The 20,165-nt window shown below is 38.2% G+C and overlaps 2 protein-coding genes across 2 annotated transcripts in view; one reads left to right on the forward strand and one right to left on the reverse strand.

Annotated features, from left to right (window-relative positions):
• The window catches only part of LOC124386908 (B-cell receptor CD22-like), an 81,150-nt gene extending 66,850 nt beyond the window's left edge, over positions 1–14,300 (reverse strand). The window contains exons 1-3 of the mRNA XM_046850954.1: positions 14,187–14,300; positions 13,875–13,910; positions 13,063–13,329 (exon numbers count right to left, since the gene is read on the reverse strand). Coding sequence (XP_046706910.1) covers positions 13,063–13,329; positions 13,875–13,905 — 298 coding nt within the window. The 5' untranslated portion in view covers positions 13,906–13,910; positions 14,187–14,300. The remainder of the gene's footprint in view (positions 1–13,062; positions 13,330–13,874; positions 13,911–14,186) is intronic.
• The window catches only part of LOC124386907 (carcinoembryonic antigen-related cell adhesion molecule 5-like), a 403,644-nt gene that overhangs the window by 288,200 nt on the left and 95,279 nt on the right, over positions 1–20,165 (forward strand). The window lies entirely within an intron of this gene.

The following is a 20,165-nucleotide window of genomic DNA, read 5'->3' on the forward strand; positions in this document are numbered from 1 at the left end:
GTTTAAGGGCTTTGTGCTGCGATATAAACAGTGTAGAGTCAGAAGGTGTACCTCAGTCACAGGATGGACAGAACTCTCCAGAATCACAGCAACATCTAAAACAGAGAAAATCACATTTACAACTTTGTGAATTCAGCTAGAAACTATACACACTGATGTTCTGTACAAACAGCACAGTATCAGCGAGTGTGGACACTGAAAATTAACACAAGGTGCTGTGAATTGTGTGCATACATGGAAATTCAAAAGTATTCCAGGAGTATTTACCCGAATAGTTGTCTGTCTTTTATAACATACTTTCCAGTTAAAAACTCTGGATGTTCTGAGTATTCTGAAATTAAACATTTTTCTTTCTCTTTAGCAGTAAACACACTACATGAAGACTCACCATGAACTGTGATGTTGACAGGATTACTGTTTTCTCCAGATTCAGACTCACACCAGTAAACTCCAGTGTAGGATGTGGAGAGGAAGCTGATGTTACATGTAGATCCTGTAACTGATCCCCACTGTGAACAATCTAATACTCCTTCACTGTCTGTGTATCGTCTCACTGTCCACCCAGTAGAGTTACTCTGGTCCTCACAGCTCAGTGAGAGAGACTCATGAGTAAAATGTTGAGTTCTGCTGGGACTGATGATCAGAGACACTGGAGGAGATTCACCTTAAATAACATAATGTTATACATGATATAGTATCATTATTAACCAGTTCCTGAGTCCTGTATAATACAATGTTATAAAAAGTTATATTTCATTATGACGAGGGGTGGAGACATCAGAAAATACAGGGAACACAAGGAAAACATAATATAATGTGTTTCTACCAGGGATTAATGCTATTAATCTACCTTTTATTTATTTATAACTAAATGTTGCATTAATATGATCTTTCCATCATCATGCAATATTTGCATTGCAAAGAAAAGAAAAGAAAAGATTGTTGCTGCCCAGTTATGTTCCCACTTGCAAGAGAACAATATCTTTGAGGAGTTTCAGTCAGGTTTTAGGCCCCATCATAGCACAGAAACTGCCCTAGTAAAAATCACTAATGACCTGTTTTTAGCTTCAGACCAAGGCTTCATCTCGCTGTTAGTTTTACTAGATCTTAGTGCTGCGTTCGACACTATAGATCATGATCTTCTCCCAGATTGCATTAAGCTGGTTTAAATCCTACCTGTCCGATCGTTTCCATTTCGTAGATTTAAATCGGAGCTATCCAGGCTAATGCTAGTGAACTATGGCGTGCCACAAGGTTCAGTTCTAGGACCCCTGCTCTTCACAATATACATGTTTCCCTTAGGAAATATTATTAGAAGGCATGGAATTAGCTTCCATTGTTATGCTGATGATACACAACTAAATATCTCATCTAAACCAGGCGATATAGCTCAATTAATTCGGATAACTGAGTGTGTTAAGGAAATAAGAGATTGGATGACCCATAACTTTCTACTTTTAAATTCTGATAAGACGGAGATTTTGCTCATTGGCCCAAAAACTAGTATATAGAAGCTCCAGCATCTCAACCTGCATTTAGATGGATGTTCTGTATTACTAGTTCAATAGTAAAAGACCTGGGAGTTATTTTAGACAGCAACTTGTCTTTCAAATATCATATCAACAAAAACAGCCTTCTTTTACCTTAGAAATATTTCTAAGATAAGAAACATGTTATCTATATCCGATGCAGAGAAGCTCGTCCATGCGTTTATGACCTCCAGAATAGACTACTGTAATACATTACTAGGTGGAAGTCCTGCATCAATAATAAACAAGCTTAATTTAGTTCAGAATGCGGCAGCAAGAGTTCTTACTAGGTCACGAAAATATAATCATATAACCCCAATCTTATCATCCCTACATTGGCTTCCAGTTAAGTTTCGAATAGACTACAAACTACTGCTACTCACTTATAAAGCACTAAATGGTTTGGCTCCCATGTATCTCTCCAGTCTTTTAACACTAGGATCTAAGAGCTCCCTAAGATCTCAAAACTCTGGGCTTCTAGCAGTTCCTAGAATAGCAAAGTCCACTAAAGGTGGTAGAGCATTTTCACATTTAGCTCCTAAACTCTGGAATAGTCTTCCTGACAGTGTTCGGGGCTCAGACACACTCTCCCAGTTTAAGTGCAGATTAAAAACATATCTTTTTAGCAAAGCCTACACATAACATCATAACCTTGTGCTCCAGAACATCTGATCACATGCACATTATCAACTTGTGCTGGTAATATCATGAACAGCAGCTACGCTAATTCCTCTCCACTGCTTCTCTCTCTCCCCATCCCGAGGCTTCCTGAGGTTTGGCCAGCTCCAGTCACGTCCCACCTCATGAAGATTATGGACTTTAAAGAAGTAGAAGCCAAACTCGCAAACATCCTGAACCATCTAGTCAAGTCAAGTCAAGTCAAGTTTATTTGTATAGCGCTTTTCACAACAGACATTGTCTCAAAGCAGCTTTACACAAATCAACAGTGATGGTGAATGGTGTGAATTTGTCCCTGATGAGCAAGCCGTGGCGACTGTGGCAGAAAAACTCCTTAGATGTTATGAGGAAGAAACCTTGAGAGGAACCAGACTCAAAAGGAACCCATCCTCATCTGGGTGACATCAAGAGTTTGATCATAAATCTTTCAACAATAAAGAACACTGGACAGTGAGAACTAACATGATTACTGGAGTATAAGATTATAAGTGATGTTCTTTCTGCAGTCTTATACAGTCTATATGGTTAGTAGCTCCGAGTTTAATGAGCTCAGCATTTGTGATCACCACAGATCCAGCATCAGCTTCTCCATGCCAGAGCCTTTAAACACTCCAGGAGGTCCAATGTCAAAACTCCACACATGTAGCGGGATCCAAACGGCACTGGTACGTCTCTAGATGGTTCGGGATGTTTGTGAGTTGGCATCTACTTCTTCAAGGTCCGTAATCATCACGAGGTGGGAGGTGACTGGAGCTGGCCAAACCTCAGGGTGTCTCGGGATGGGGAGAGAAAGAAAATGCAGTGGAGAGGAATTAGCGTAGCTGCTGTTCATGATATTAACAGCACAAGTTGATAATGTGCATGTGATCAGATGTTCTGGAGCACAAGGTTATGATGTGAGACGTATGTTATGTGTAGGGACCTAGAGGGATCTAGAGACGTACCAGTGCCAATTGGATCCCACTGCATGTGTGGAGTTTGACATTGGACCTCCTGGAGTGTTTAAAGGCTCTGGCATGAAGAAGCTGATGCTGGATCTGTGATGATCACAAATGTTGAGCTCAGTAGCTCCGACTTTTATACCAAAGACTGTAGAAAGAACATTTACTTATGTTCTTATGTTAACTCATGTTAGTTCTCACTCTCCAGTGTTCTGTATTGTTGAAAGATTTATGATCAAACTCTTGATGTCACCCAAATGAGGATGGGTTCCCTTTGAGTCTGGTTCCTCTCAAGGTTTCTTCCTCATAACATCTAAGGAGTTTTTCCTGCCACAGTCGCCATGGCTGCTCATCAGGATAAATGCACAACATTCACCTTGACTGTTGATTTCTGTAAAGCTGCTTTGAGACAATGTCTGTTGTGAAAAGCGCTATAGAAATAAACTTGACTAATTTTTCTCACCAGAGATCCATAGAGGCTGTGGATTGCTGTACAGTATGTGACTGACTGGTTCTCCTTTCTCTCCTCTACACACATAAACTCCTGTGTGATGAAGAGCAGAAGGACTGAGAGTGTAGGAGCCTCCAGATCCTTTGCTGCTGTCTGACAGAAGCTCCACATACATGACATAGTCAGTATTTTTATTTGAGTTACACCGTCTCTGTAGGGAACAACTGTGTACCAGCTGAATGTCCAGTCTGTAGAGGAGTCTGTAACCTCACAGCTTAGAGTCACTGAGTCTCCTTCAGTCAGCCAGTTCTGTGGAGATACACTCAGTACTGCCTGTAGTCTCTCTGTTACATGGGAAGTTCAGAATAGTTTGAGTCTTATTTAATATACAGTAATACATTTTCATGTGTCTCCAAAACTCCTCATACACTCACCTGATACAGTCAGTGTAACAGCATCACTGAGGTGTGAGGAACGTGAGCCTCCACTCTCTCTTCCTTTACAGGTGTATTTACCTGTGTGTGTCACTTCAACACTACTGATTCTGTACATCTGTACACTACTGACAGGACTGAGTGAAGCATCTTTATACCAGCTGTACTGCCACCTAGATACACTTTCATCCTGTATCTCACATCTCAGAATGACAGTGTCTCCACTGAACACCTGTTTATCAGGATTTATAGATGCCACTGGTTTGGGTTTCACTGTAGAAAATAACAGAGCATCCAAAAAATCATGATGGATTTGTTCTCATGAGCATATAATCATGATAGAAAAACAATGACTGCTAAAGTTTGTATTTCTCAAGTGTATTTGACCATTTGTAAATAAATAATGTTTTGAGTGAATTCAAATAATGTATCAGATGGCAGGAGTTCTTGTTTGTTGATAAGCCATGTTTAAAAGATCAACTACAACATCAGTGCTCGATACAAATAATAATTATGGCTGTAATAATAATAATGATGATAATAATAATAATAATAATAATAATAATAATAATAATAATAATAATAATAATAATAATAATAAGGTTTAATTACAAATATGTTACCATTTTCTAAGTATTTGCAAGATATTCACATGGACACTGTTTATTCTTTTCAAGATAATATGTTGTGTTTAGACTTAAATGAAATGATCATTTCAGAAATTTCTTACATATTAGTGATTTCTACTTTTAACATACTGTAGACTACACTGTAAAAGTCTATTCATAAATGTTTAACTACCTTTTTTTTATGTTTCCCAAAACTCCTCCCACACTCACCTGATACAGTCAGTGTAACAGCATCACTGAGGTGTGAGGAACGTGAGCCTCCACTCTCTCTTCCTTTACAGGTGTATTTACCTGTGTGTGTCACTTCAACACTACTGATTGTGTACATCTGTACACTACTGACAGGACTGAGTGAAGCATCTTTATACCAGCTGTACTGCCACCTAGATACACTTTCATCCTGTATCTCACATCTCAGAGTGACAGTGTCTCCACTGAACACCTGATGATCAGGATTTATAGATGCCAATGGTTTCACTGTAGGAAATAACAGAGCATCAAAAAATCATAATGGATTTGTTCTTAAGAGCATATAATTATGATAGAAAAAGACTGCTAAAGATTGCATTTCTCAAGTATATTTCACCATTTATAAATAAATAATGTTTTGAGTGAATTTAAATAGTGTGTCAGATGGCAGGAGATCTTTTTTGTTGCTAAGCCATAATTAAAAGATCAACTACAAGGTCAATGCTCATTACAAATAATAATTATGGCTGCAATAATAATAATAATAATAATAATAATAATAATAATAATAATAATAATGTTTAATTACAAATGCGTTACCATATTCTAAGTATTTACAAGATATTCACATGTACACTGTTTATTCTTTTCAATATATTATATCGTGTTTAGACTTAAATGAAATTATAATTTTAGACATTTCTTACACATTAGTGATTCCTACTTTTAAACATACTGTAGACTACACTGTAAGAGTATTTTCATAAATGTATAACTACATTTTTTTGATGTTTCTCAAAACTCCTCCCACACTCACCTGATACAGTCAGTGTAACAGCATCACTGAGGTGTGAGGAACGTGAGCCTCCACTCTCTCTTCCTTTACAGGTGTATTTACCTGTGTGAGTCATTTCAACACTACTGATTCTGTACATCTGTACACTACTGACAGGACTGAGTGAAGCATCTTTATACCAGCTGTACTGCCACCTAAAAACACTTTCATCCTGTATCTCACATCTCAGAGTGACAGTGTCTCCACTGGACACCTGTTTATCAGGATTTATAGATGCTACTGGTTTGGGTTTCACTGTTGGAAATGACAGAGCATCAAAAATGTCATGATGAATTTGTTCTCATATGCATAAAATTATAATTGATGAACAGTGAATACAAAAGTGTTAAATGATTATCAGGTCTGCGATTTTATCATGGACAGGAAGTTAGAACGAAAAGCAAAAATGAAATTCTACATAAAACTGGGCAATTCTGCCACAGAGATATTTGACTTTATCTGCCAAGTTCACAGTGATTCTGTAATGAGTTGTTCGGGGTGTTTTGCATTTAATGTGCACTTCAAGAGTGGAAGCACATGGCTGGAAGTTGACGAGAGATTAGAAAGACCTTCAAAGAGCTTAACCCCCGAAAATATTGAAACCATTCGGTAACTTGTGCATGATGATCATCGGAGAACAATCCACAACTTTGCTTCTATTGTCAGTGTTTTAGCCATAGACTCCTGATCCAGTAGCCGGAGGAACTCTGGGTCAAAGTCTGCAAAGAACTCAGTCAGCGTGTTGTGGACAACCCATCTATCATGTCAAAGTTTAGTAAGAGTGAAGAAACTTGGTGTACGGGTCTGATCCTGAGGCGAAGCAACAGTCTTCACAGTAGTAGAGCCCCAAATCTTGACAACCTCGACAAAGTGCATGGTTATCATCTCTTTTAATATTCATGCCATTGTGCATCAAGAATCTGTCCACAGGAGCCAGACAGTCAATAGCGAGTCCTACTGCCAGGTTTTAATGCATCAGCGGGAGGACGTTTGGTGAAAGCGACCAGATCTGTGGCATGCAGGTCTAAACACCTTTTGATAACACTTCATATTACACAGTAAGAGGCTATAGTTAAAAGTCTAACTGCAAATTGTATAATGTGTAACAGCATCACTGAGGTGTGAGAAATGTGAGCCTCCACTCTCTCTTCCTTTACAGGTGTATTTACCTGTGTGTGTCACTTCAACACTACTGATTCTGTACACTACTGACAGGACTAAGTAAAGCATCTTTATACCAGCTGTACTGCCACCTAGATACACTTTCATGCTGTATCTCACATCTCAGGGTGACAGTGTCTCCACTGAACACCTGTTTTTCAGGATTTATAGATGGCATTGGTTTAGGTCTTGCTGTTGGAAAAAAAAAACAGGGCATCTATTTAAATTAATTAAAAGAAGTCATACAAGCCTCCACAGTTTTCCTCATATGAATTATTATAAAGGTTCAAGCCTCGCAGCAGCTTAGATATTATTAGAAAAAAGTGGGAGGAGGCACCATTTAATAGCAAAATCCAATTTTAGTACATACATTACCTGCAATCAAAACTCTACACATTAAGCAAATGAAAACAGGAGAACTTGTTACAGGCAGAGGAATGTCAGTCTTAGCTTATAATAAGGGCACTTGACTACAGGAATTTGCACCTGGACAGAGAATGCTAAATTTGCTACAAATATTGAGCTGTGAATTATTCAAAAACTGGCAAGGAGCTTGTGGCATCTCAAAAAGAATCAAAAAAGAATTTGATGTGAGGTGCACAGATAGGAGTGATACACTTAAATCCCACCTCAATCTTATAAAACCATAGAGAGATGCAGTATCTGTGGATCTGGCAAAAGTGTGATTCACCTTAATCTCCTATGGTGACTACCACTTGCCATCCCAGACAGCACAGGTTGCTAAGTAGGAATCTTAGACCCCTCCATATTGAGATTCTTCCAGGTGTGGTGGTGCTCAAACATAACTCCAAAAAATTTGGTTTCCATTGAATTAAGGGCTGTGTTTGACATATTGGTGATGAAGAATGGACTTTTTTTTTTTTTAATTTAAACAATGTAGTATCTGAATTTGATCTCCTTCTTCTTCTTCTTTTAGCTACTCCCATTAGGGGTTGCCACAGTGGATCATCCATCTTATCACCATCTGCATTTCTTCCATCACCACCTTCATAAAGCTCTTTCTTCATCTTCCTCTTTCCTCCTTTCTGGCACCTCCATCCTCAGCATTCTTTTACCGATATACTCAATGTCCCTCCTCTGCACATGCCCAAGCCATCTCAACCTAGCCTTGTTCACATTGTCTTTAAAACGTCCTACATGCGCTGTCCCTCTAATAAAATTGTTTCTAATCCTGTCCATTGTCGTCACTCCAAATGAAAATCTCAAAATCTTTAGCTCTGCTACCTCCAGCTTCACCTCCTGTCTTTTACTCAATGCAACTGTCTCTAAACCACACATCGCATGTCTCATCACAGTCCTATACACGTTCTCTTTCACTCTTGCAGATACCCTATCACAAATCACTCCTGCCACTCTTCTCCACCCACTCCACCCTGCCTGCACTCTTTTCTTCACTTCTCTAAAACACTCTCCATTATTTTGCAATATTGACAATGTTGGTAGCTGAACTCATCCACCTTCACCACCACTTCTCCCTGCAACCACACCACTCCACTGCCCTCCCTCTCATTCACACACATGTACTCTGTCTTACTCCTACTGACTTTCATTCCCCTTCTCTCCAGTGCATACCTCCACCTCTCCTGGCTCTTCTCCACCTGCTCCATAGTCTCACCACAAATTACAATATTATCCACAAATATAATAGTCCATGGAGACTCTTGTCTGACCTTGTCCTTCAACCTGTCCATCACCACTGCAAAGAGGAAAGAGCTCAGAACCGATCTTTGATGCAATCCAACCTCCACCTTAAACCAGTCTGTCGTTCGTAATGTACACTTCACTGCTGTCACACTGTCCTCATACATGTCCTGCACCACCCTCACATACTTCTCTGACACAACTGACTTTCTGAAAAAAAGCCCACAACTCCTCTCTCCACCCTTTCTCTAAATCCAGAAACACACAATGCATCTTCTCTCGACCTTCTCTATACTTATATATTGCACTTTCACTACTCTTTCCCCTAATTTCTTGGTGTACACTCTCCACCACTTTATCCAACTCACCCCAGAATTTTTCTTTCTCCTCTATTTCACAGTCCACTTGTGGACCATAGGCACTTATGATATTTATCATCACCCCTTCAACTTCCAGCTTCATGTTCATCACCCTATCAGAAACTGTCTTCACCTTCACTACACTCTTACTGTACTCCTCATTCAAGATCACCCCTACACCATTTCACTTTCCATCCACACTATGATAGAACAGTTTAAACCCACCTCCAACTGTTCCTGTCCTTACTCACTTTCCACTTGGTCTCAAGAACACACGTCTACCTTTCTCCACTCCATCATATCAGTTCCATCTCTCTCTCTCTCTCTTTACTAGTCATAGTACCAACATTAAAAGAATGCACTGTAACCTCCATTGTCCTACAATTCTCATTTCACTGATGTCTCTGTAGACATCTTCCTCCTTTCTTTCGTCTCCTTCACCTAACAGTAGCCCAATTTCCACCAATACCCTGTTGGCAAACAATACCTGTGGCAGTCACTGGTAACCCAGGCCTCAAACAATGCGGTATGAAATTCTGGTTTGTGATCTGCATATTTGATTTGACACATTTTATGCTGGATGTCCTTCCTAACGCAAACCTCCCCATTTATCTGGGCATGGGACTGGCACTAAGAGTGCAATGGCTTGTGCAACAATAATTGTTGGGATTGGTGTCTAAATTTGATCCGTATCCAAATGTCTTGCATTGGTAACCTTTTTGATTGATGTGCCACTTGCTTTTATTAAAGAGTGCACGTCATGGGCAAATGCACCCACAAATTTAATAAGACTGCAGCACTTATCACCTGCCAAAGAACCAACACAAAAAAGGGAGAAAGTCAATCCCTGGGGCTGGTTGGCCATTACAGGAGGTGTGCACCTAATGTTTTCAGATGTCACCAGTTCACTGACTGAACTCATGACAAAGGGACTGACAAATCAGGTCAAGTGGATGGAGTCATGTGAGTTTTATGTGTGGGTGCACTGTTGCATTTGCCTAACCTTTACCTCTCTTTTGTTCTACATATGACATGTTGTACAAATGGCTGGGGGAGTTTTTGCCCCAGGTGGTAGAGTCTATACTTTAATTGGAGGTGCTTGGTGGGGGAGTTGAAGCATAGCACCATCTGGGTTATTGATTCAGACTAGAGAACTCTGTGGCCTAAAGCCAGCTGGTAAAATTATGTGGCAGTGGATTCCTGACTAAGCATCAGCTGTGGACAAAGACAAGGCAGACAAACAGACAAGTAAAATAATAATTCTCAGTCTCCATAAAACCTTACACACTCACCTGATACAGTCAGTGTAACAGCATCACTGAGGTGTGAGGAACGTGAGCCTCCACTCTCTCTTCCTTTACAGGTGTATTTACCTGTGTGTGTCACTTCAACACTACTGATTCTGTACATCTGTACACTACTGACAGGACTGAGTGAAGCATCTTTATACCAGCTGTACTGCCACCTAGATACACTTTCATCCTGTATCTCACATCTCAGAGTGACAGTGTCTCGAATTAACACCTGTTTATCAGGATTTATAGATGCCATTGGTTTAGGTCTTGCTGTTGGAAAAAAACAGGGCATCTATTTATCTTTATTTGGGTCTTTCTGTATGTAAAAATATTGACTTTTTTATGTTTTAACATATCAGTGGACAATGATGATACAAAAATAGTTGAATATTTGATGCAACTGTTTGCTTTCATCACCTCAATTATCTAATGTACAAATAAATGAGGTTTTGTGTTCTTTTAAATAATTAGTCAGCAAACATGTTTTCTAATACAATGTAATCACAAGGAATTACAATAACCAAGCAACATTTTATACAGTGAGGAAAATAAGTATTTGAACACCCTGCTATTTTGCAAGTTCTCCCACTTAGAAATCATGGAGGGGTCTGAAATTGTCATTGTAGGTGCATGTGCACTGTGAGAGACATAAATAAAATCCAGAAATCACAATTTATTATTTTTAAACTATTTATTTGTATGATACAGCTGCACATAAGTATTTGAACAACTGTCTATCAGCTAGAATTCTGACCCTCAAAGAACTGTTAGTCATTTGTTATCTTAAATTAGATGCACCTGTTTGAGGTCGTTAGCTGCATAAAGACACCTGTCCACCCAATACAATCAGTAAGAATCCAACTACTAACATGGCCAAGACCAAAGAGCTGTCCAATTTTACACCTCCACAAGGCTGGAAAGGGCTACGGGGAAATTGCCAAGCAGCTTGGTGAAAAAAGGTCCACTGTTGAAGCAAACATTAGAAAATGAAAAAAGCTAAACATGACTGTCAATCTTCCTTGGAATGGGGCTCTATGCAAGATCTCACCTCGTGGGGTCTCAATGATCCTAAGGAAGGTGAGAAATCAGCCCAGAACTACACGGAGGAGCTGGTCAATGACCTGAAAGAGCTGGGACCACCGTTTCCAAGGTTACTGTTGGTAATACACTAAGACGTCATGGTTTGAAATCATGCATGGCACGGAAGGTTCCCCTGCTTAAACCAGCACATGTCCAGGCACGTCTTAAGTTTGCCAATGACCATTTGGATGATCCAGAGGAGTCATGGGAGAAAGTCATGGGGTCAGATGAGACCAAAATAGAACTTTTGGGTCATAATTCCACTAAACGTGTTTGGAGGAAGAAGAATGATGAGTACCATCCCAAGAACACCATCCATACTGTGAAGCATGGGGGTGGTAGCATCATGCTTTGCACTTTGCACTTTGCACTTGCGACTGCACTGTATTAAAGAGAGGATGACCGGGGCCATGTATTGCGAGATTTTGGGGAACAACCTCCTTCCCTCAGTTAGAGCATTGAAGATGGGTCGAGGCTGGGTCTTCCAATATGACAATGACCCAAAGCACACAGCCAGGATAACCAAGGAGTGGCTCTGTAAGAAGCATATCAAGGTTCTGGCATGGCCTAGCCAGTCTCCAGACCTAAACCCAATAGAGAATCTTGGGAGGGAGCTCAAACTCTGTGTTTCTCAGCGACAGGCCAGAAACCTGACTGATCTAGAGAAGATCTGTGTGGAGGAGTGGGCCAAAATCCCTCCTGCAGTGTGTGCAAACCTGGTGAAAAACTACAGGAAACGTTTGACCTCTGTAATTGCAAACAAAGGCTACTGTCCCAAAATTAATATTGACTTTCTCAGGTGTTCAAATACTTATTTGCAGCTGTATCATACAAATAAATAGTTAAAAAATCATACATTATGATTTCTGGATTTTTTTTTTTTTTAGATTATGTCTCTCACAGTGGATCTGCACATACGATGACAATTTCAGACCCCTCCATGATTTCTAAGTGGGAGAACTTGCAAAATAGCAGGGTGTTCAAATACTTATTTTCCTCACTGTATATATATATATATATATATATATATATATATATATATATATATATATATATATATATATATATATATATATATATATATATGTTCTTTTTATATTGGAATATTTAAAAAAGGGTCATGACATACCACTTCCTGTAATCCACACATAATCACTTCTTTCTGTGTAGTAATAGTAGTAGTTGTTGCTGTAGTCATCATAATAGTTTTTCTGTGACTTACACCAGTACTCTGTTTCTTCTGCATTATCGACTGTCACTGTAACTGTTTTTGCTTGTCAATATACTGAAGCTGCATCTGATTAATTGTGTACCATTGAAACTCCCATCCAGTGGACTGCAGCTCACAGCTCAGAGTGACGGTGTCTCCAATGTAGACAGAGCTCTGAGGATTCACTCTCACAGTTACTTTGGGGTTTGCTGTGGGTATGAAATGATGAAGGAGCAAAACATTTTAATACAAGATGTTACTATTGTATGGTTTGTTACAACAACTGCTGTTTGGTCTGTTTGTTGTAATAACATTTTAATTTGATTAAAGTATAAAACACTGTATCAGATAAGCAGAGCGAAACTGACGGTGAGAGTTGCCTTCTTTCATAATGTTCACTGTGTGTAATTAATCACACTGACTCAGCAGAATTATACTGAGAAAAATCAATATAAAACACAGATACTTCTGAAAACATGTGAGGAAGAAAGAACATCAACATTAAACAAACAGAGACTCGTTTACTGGCAGTTACAATCTGAACAGTAATAATAATCACTATTTTAAGCAAATGCACAAAAATGAAAACAAAGACATCATCAGACTCACCTGATACAGTGAGTGTAACAGCATCACTGGTCTCTGATCTCTGAGAGGAATCCCATAGTCTTCTGCAGGTGTAGTCACCACTGTCAGAGTCTCCAACAGACTGGATTCTGATCTCCTGTTTTGTGCTGTCTGTAAATTTGTTATTACTTTTATACCAGCCGTATTCCCACTCAGAGCCTCCTCCCTGTATTTCACATCTGAGAGTAACACGCTCTCCAATGAACACGTGTGTATCAGGCTTTATGGACACCACAGCTTTACCATTCCCTATAAAACATTCTGCTGTTAATAAACCGTATATAAAGTCATTCCCAAGTGTACATTCATATATTTTTAGACTGAGTATAAACACATGTTTATGTTATTGTTGATGTTCATATGTGTCTATAATAAACTTCTTCTTATTAAGAAATCAAAGGCATTGTGGAGCATTTTATTTAGTGCTGTTTATGACAGTCGCTCTCATGTACTGCTGTCATTAAATACATGTGCTGTTTAATATTTCATTAATAAAGACATTTAAGCAGAATAAAACTATTTATTCACATCTGAAGTTATTTTGTTCATCTTTTTCTTACATTATAACACTATTTATCATAACACACAGTGTGGGTGAATTTACCAAGAGCACAAAGTGAATCTACACATCAGATGATACGAGAACAGAAAATGAAAATAACGGAGTAAATGTTACTTCATTTGTTTACAGTGATAAAAACTGCATTAATAAACTAGGAGCAGAATTTTACACAAACTCTTCAAAACTAATCAAATCTGCTCACAATATAAATAATAAACACGATATAAATCACCTTGAGTCTGGACCACTGGTATAAGTGACATCAACACTAAAAAATAAACAGAAACAAGATGTCAATATAAACAGCACTTTATACACACTGAACCCACACTATTACTTTATATTCAGAAAATCTGAACACCATCTGTAATAAATACCTTATAAGACCTCATAATTATTAATAAACAAAACCTCCTATAACTTATATAAAGGTCACTGTTCTGATCAATAAAATGTCACTTTTTCACTTTACTGCACAGAGAAACCAAATATTATTAATATAGAAATGTGAAAATCTTAAATCATAGACATAAAACCAACAGACCTGTCACTCTAATAATCCAATAATCCTAAACTGAAATACAGAACCAAGCAGGAATAAACAGAGTCTGAAGAACAGTTCCAAGCTTTAACACTAGTCGGCGCTAGAGAGCAGCTTCCAGGAGTAGAGTCCGGGAATTATCCGTCCTGGGTAGCAGTTCCAGCAGAGGAACGCGGGGCAGGGAGTCGGGAGCGGAGCCGGCAGGGTAGGAAACCGGTGATCCGCACGGGAAACAGGAGAGATTACTGTCAGGACCGCGGGGGAACAGAACAGATCATCCGGCAGAGAGCACGTGATAACGGCGTCCTTAAATACACTGCTGCGCGCGACAGAGAAAGGAGATGAGCGGGAAGCGCCACGAAACCCGGAAGTGCGCTGTGAAACCGGGAGATCCTGAGAGAAAGAAAAAAACCCAACCGGAACCTCCTCAGATCCTGACACACAGATCCTCATCTGGATGTAGTGGAATGGGAAATTCACAGCATAAATGTGCAGCAATTATATAAGAGATTAGAGCTTCATTTTAAAGGATTCATTCCCACACTTTTGCTGGGTAGTGGAGGTGAAGAGTTGTAGAGTAAAGAGGAGTAAAAACTGTAATACTTCAGTAAAAAAAAAGATCTTCAGTAATATTTTCACTCTGAATATTGATTTGATCTCCAGTGGGTGCTGTTGTGGAAACTCTGTGGCTTGTAAAGGAGGATTTCCAGCTTTTGTTTAAAAGAGTTCAGTGAGTGTCAGTGGAGATCAAATTTTAACAAGATCTCAGCAATGAAAGAGTTAAAAGTGATTGTTTTTACACGTCTACATCAAACCTCCTTCCACTCTTCATATCTCAATTTACACCACTGCATTAAAATAGAAACTAAACCAGAACCACAAACTGGTGTCTGCTCTCACGCCTCTATTAATAATACACATGAGAAATGATTGTTTCTGCAGTTACACAATCACACAATCAACTCATCACTCAGGACCTTCAGACTGCAGATCAACAACTTTATACCCATCATGCACTTTAATGAAGACACAAATAAAAGATTTATACACAAACAATAACAAGGAGTGGAGTGAACTTCATTCTGTCTCTTTATTACTGACTGTGTGACAGCAGTGATAAATGTTACATTCTCAACACTTCCTGTGTTCTTATACAGAGAGAGAGAGAGAGAGAGAGAGAGAGAGAGAGAGAGAGAAAAGAAGTATCTGGGAAAGCTTGATGGTGCTTAACCAGCTCTATACACTTCTTGATCAACTAATAAGGAGGTGGTATCTCAGTGGTGAAGGTAATGGACTTTGGATTAGAAGGTCACATGTTCAAATACCACCACCACTGAGGTGTACTGGGCCTGAGCAAGGCCCTTAACTATCCCCTGCTCAGTTGTAGGTCGCTCTGGATAAGGGTGTCTTCCAAATGTAATAACAGGGTCAGGTGTCAGACACCACATGGAGAAGTTTCTGGAACACTTTTTCTTAGAGGAATGATTTCCCACCACACTTCATCTCTCTAATGACGGACTGAAATATAAATCATTGCTGCACGGACCAGAACCTGAAAGGATTGTTTCCAACACTTTTGCTGGGGGGTGCGGATAAAGAAGTAATATAGTAAAGAGTACAATAGAAACTGCATTAGTATGATGTAAACTGTAATGATGTATGATGCAGTAAAAAGTCACAGTGAAGGTCAGTGGAATGTGAACCATATCAGCAGTTAAAGAGTTAAAAGTTAGTTATTGCTTTCACATGTCCACATTCACACCTCCTCCCACTCTTCACATACATCACTGCATTGAAACTAAACCACAACCACCAACTGGCCTCTGCTCCCAGGCCTCTATTAATAATACTCATGAGAAATGTGTGTTTCTGCACAGATACACATTGTGTGTTGGTGTTAGTGTGAATAAAACTCAACTTGTACTGAGATGTTTTTTTGTGCAGATCATAATAATAACAACAAGAAATGCAAAGTGACATTTTCTCACAGCAAGTCTATTTAATGCTTTCATATTCTTTTAAAATGTGATTGTTCACTGGACAGATCAAGTAAAAGCTCAATACTGCAGCTGAAACCATTTCAGTCAGTCAGAAACATGACTTTCATTAATAATATTTACAAACACAATCCAGTCAATGTAATTTTAGCAGATCATCTAATCATGAGAAGTCGTCACTGAACAACAGACAGCAATACAAGAACAAGGACACAGAAGATCAGGTACAGATTTCAGCAATACAGACACATTTACACTCATTACATCATTTACACTTATTGTACTCTTTACTGTAGTTACACATCAAACTGAACCCTTTTCATAACACAGAGTTACACTGCAGATGAACAACTTTATACCTCATCACTCTCTCTAATGAAGACACAAAGAGAACATTTACTCACAGAACATCACAGCAAGTGGACTGAACTCCATCCTGTCCCTCTAATGACTGACTGAGTGACAGAGCAGAGGTGTGTGTTAAAGCCGTACCACTTCCTGTGTACCTACAGAGAGAAACCAGCACTCAGCCCTCATCACAGCCAACAAACAAATCACACACACACAGAGTGTGTGTGTGTGTGTGTGTCTTTGTGACAGAAAGAGGAAGAGAGAGAGAGAGAGAGAGAGAGAGAGAGAGAGAGAGAGAGAATTTTGTAGTCGCTCCTGTTACATTTTTATAACCTAAAAGTTTCAGAAACATTATGTAAAATCTGAAAGTGTCAAAAAACTATAATAGTCTCAGTTAAAGAAAACACATTCAGTAACAGTGCTGTATATTTTAACTCTACACTTTATTCAGAAATCTCCAGGTATTTTCACACAGCAGTCTATATAGATCATACACACTAAAGTAAACATTTTGTTGATGAGAGGTCAGAGGAGACTGGCCAGGCTGACTCGAGTGGACAAGAAGCGACAGAAACTCAATATGTGGTGGCCAGTGAATGAAAAGTGAAACTAAAAGTTCAGGATTAAAAGTATACTGCAGTTACCACTAGAGGGAGACAAAGGTATTAAGACATGTTAATTATTTTAGCCTTCCTGTCAGCTTAATCCAGTCTGGCCATTCTCCTCTCACCTCTCATTTACTATGTTTGTGTGTGTGTGTGTGTGTGTGTGTGTGTGTGTGTGTGTGTGTGTGTGTGTGTGTGTAAAATCTACATAGACTGTTGTGTGTGAACATCCTGGAAGATTTATAAATTACAATTGCATGTGCAGTAATATATGTGTTCTTATAATGTAGACAGCGAGAATAATTATGTACATTTAGACATTTTGGTTATTTGCAGATTGATAATGAATGATGATATACTGATTTTAATCCTTTCACAATCATTGATTTTACAGTCTTAAATTTCTTTAGGTGAAAATGGAAAGAAGAACTACCACATCTGAGTCAATTTTGCAGTGTTGGGGTTATGTGTTACAAGTAACGTCGTTACATAATAATATTACTTTTCTGGAGTAACAGTAAAGTAGTGCATTACTTTATAAATTTACATTAATATCTGAGTTACTTTTAAAAAGTAATGCAAGTTACTTTTCAGTTAAATTATTTTGCATAAAAAATAAATACTGAATTAAAATGAACGTTGTCACGTAGGCAGATTGAAAAGCAGTGTACAGAAGTGCGACTGAAAGTGTTCAGCCTTGTGGTCCAAATTTAGTCGATCAGCTTATTGTTCTCTAAGAAGTTATTAAGCATTTTAAATGTTTAAAATGTCTTTTGCCCTTATATAACATTTCTTAATGGCAATTATCTATATTACACCTTTTACAACTGTATGGCCTGAAGAGTTAAAAGGCAAAGTAATATAACGACATTTCCATAAAAGTAACTAAGTAATGTAATTAGTTACTTTTTGGAGTAACTCAACATTGTAATGCATTACTTTTCAAAGTAACGTTGCCCAACACTGTCTCTTTGTATGTATTTGTGTGTGTGTGTGTGTGTGTGTGTGTATATGTACCTGATCTTCTGTGTCCTGAACCAATGAGCAAAGTTTCTGTAATTACTGTAATTATTGCACATATGAATTTTCATTTCACTGCTATATTGTTGTGGTTTTACTTTTATGGTTTTATATTGTCTCTTATCTCCTGCTGTAGCATTGAAATTTCTCACATGGGATTAATAAAGTGTTTTCAAAGCAGATCACTGGATCCTGCAGTATTATTTAATAAGGATCCCAGTGCAGTTCAGACAATCTAAAGTGCTTTATAAAGTGAAATACAAGGTTTCATTTTAAAACCTTATTTACACACACACACACACACACACACACACACACACACACACACACACACACACACACAGTACAATTATACACACAGTACATTAATAAATAGTACATTCATACACACTCATTCACAATACCTAGTTCAGACATTTAGAGGAGCCAGTCCACCTTCCTGACTGTTTTTTGAGAAGAGATCCACATATGGAGAACATGTCCAGTTCTATTTAAACAGCAGCCTGAGCTCAGGATCAAACAGGAACACTGAGATGGCACTGCGCCACCATCTAAATCAGCAGTCTATAATTTATGCACCTCATCACCTTCCAAACATCTCCATATATAAACATCATCACCTTCCAATCATCTCCAAATATAAACATCATCACCTTCCATACATCTTCAAATATAAATATATAGATTTATTTAGAGAGAAAACTTGAACCTGAACGAGTGACTGGTTAAATGGTTTTATTTAATGTCTTAATTGAAAATATAACCAACTTTAAAAAAGACATGTGAAAGAAAATGATAGAGAAATCGATTTTACTTCAAATCTACTCAGTGACTACATGGTACATACATTATTAAGTAAGTAAATATAAACTACTACTAATCATGAAGTCTATTTATAAGATAAAAATTAAACTTTTAAAATAGTTACACAAGGACCTTTCATGCATTCCTGATGTTCTTTGAAACACTGTTCAAGTTTGAGACATTAAAATTTCTTAAGGCATTTAGTAGAGTCTTCATAATACAAGCTGAAGTTACTAATCCAAGAGAAGGTTTTGGATTAGTAATGTAGTAATCTGGAAGCAGATTCTGTAGATCAACCATTCAAATGCAAACTAAAGATAAACATTTGAAATAAATCACTTCAAGCAATATTTTTTAGTCACAGTGTCTGGTTTTATGTGACTTTTCAGCAGGTCCAATTCTCCTCGAAACTGATCCTAATCAGAGCATGAAATCCAGCTGGTGGTTTGGTAGATCATTAAATCTTTAGAATGACTTGAACCATCTTCTAAACCTCTGTGGTTTACACAAACTCCAGGAACATTCTGATATTGTGGGAATGGTTGATGTGAGCAAGTTCACAGATCAAAGAATTTGAAACATTTAACAACTAAAAGTTTAGGAAAAACAGAAGACAAACACAACTCAGTTTCTGTAGCTTCATCAGTGTAGAGAGACACACGGCTCACTGCAGAGAGAAGATGCATAAGGTTGCATTGATATGGTTAGAAATCCATTTCTCCTGTTATTACTATCAATGATGGTAGAAAATTTACTGAACAGTTTGGAAGAATATCACAGACTAAAGCAGCAAATTAGTACATAATGTTGTTTGTATTTTTAAACATTAAAACGAATAAGTTGTGTTGCTTCTGCAGTACCGCGCTTTGGTCAGCAGGTGGAGTAATATCTGACATTCAACGCGCACTTTTCTGCTCTGTTTTTGATCAGCAGAGATTTTTCCTTGTGGACACGCCGCCAGGTGAGATTTAACTTTATGGATATATATTGAGGATGTCATTAGATTATGTTGGTTATTTGTGTATAATCTCATGTTTTGTGTGGTATTTTCATGATGTTACTGTTTTCCTTGTGTGGGTTTCACATTCATGTTAGTTACATTCTTGTTTTTTGCCTCAATTTAATTTATATTAGTTGAAATGTGATTATTTGATTTTAATATTGGATTCTTATTATTAGAGTAATAGTAATTGTTAGTGTTAAGA

The sequence above is a fragment of the Silurus meridionalis genome, chromosome 6, assembly GCF_014805685.1.
Source record: "Silurus meridionalis isolate SWU-2019-XX chromosome 6, ASM1480568v1, whole genome shotgun sequence".
Taxonomy (NCBI): Eukaryota; Metazoa; Chordata; class Actinopteri; order Siluriformes; family Siluridae; genus Silurus; species Silurus meridionalis.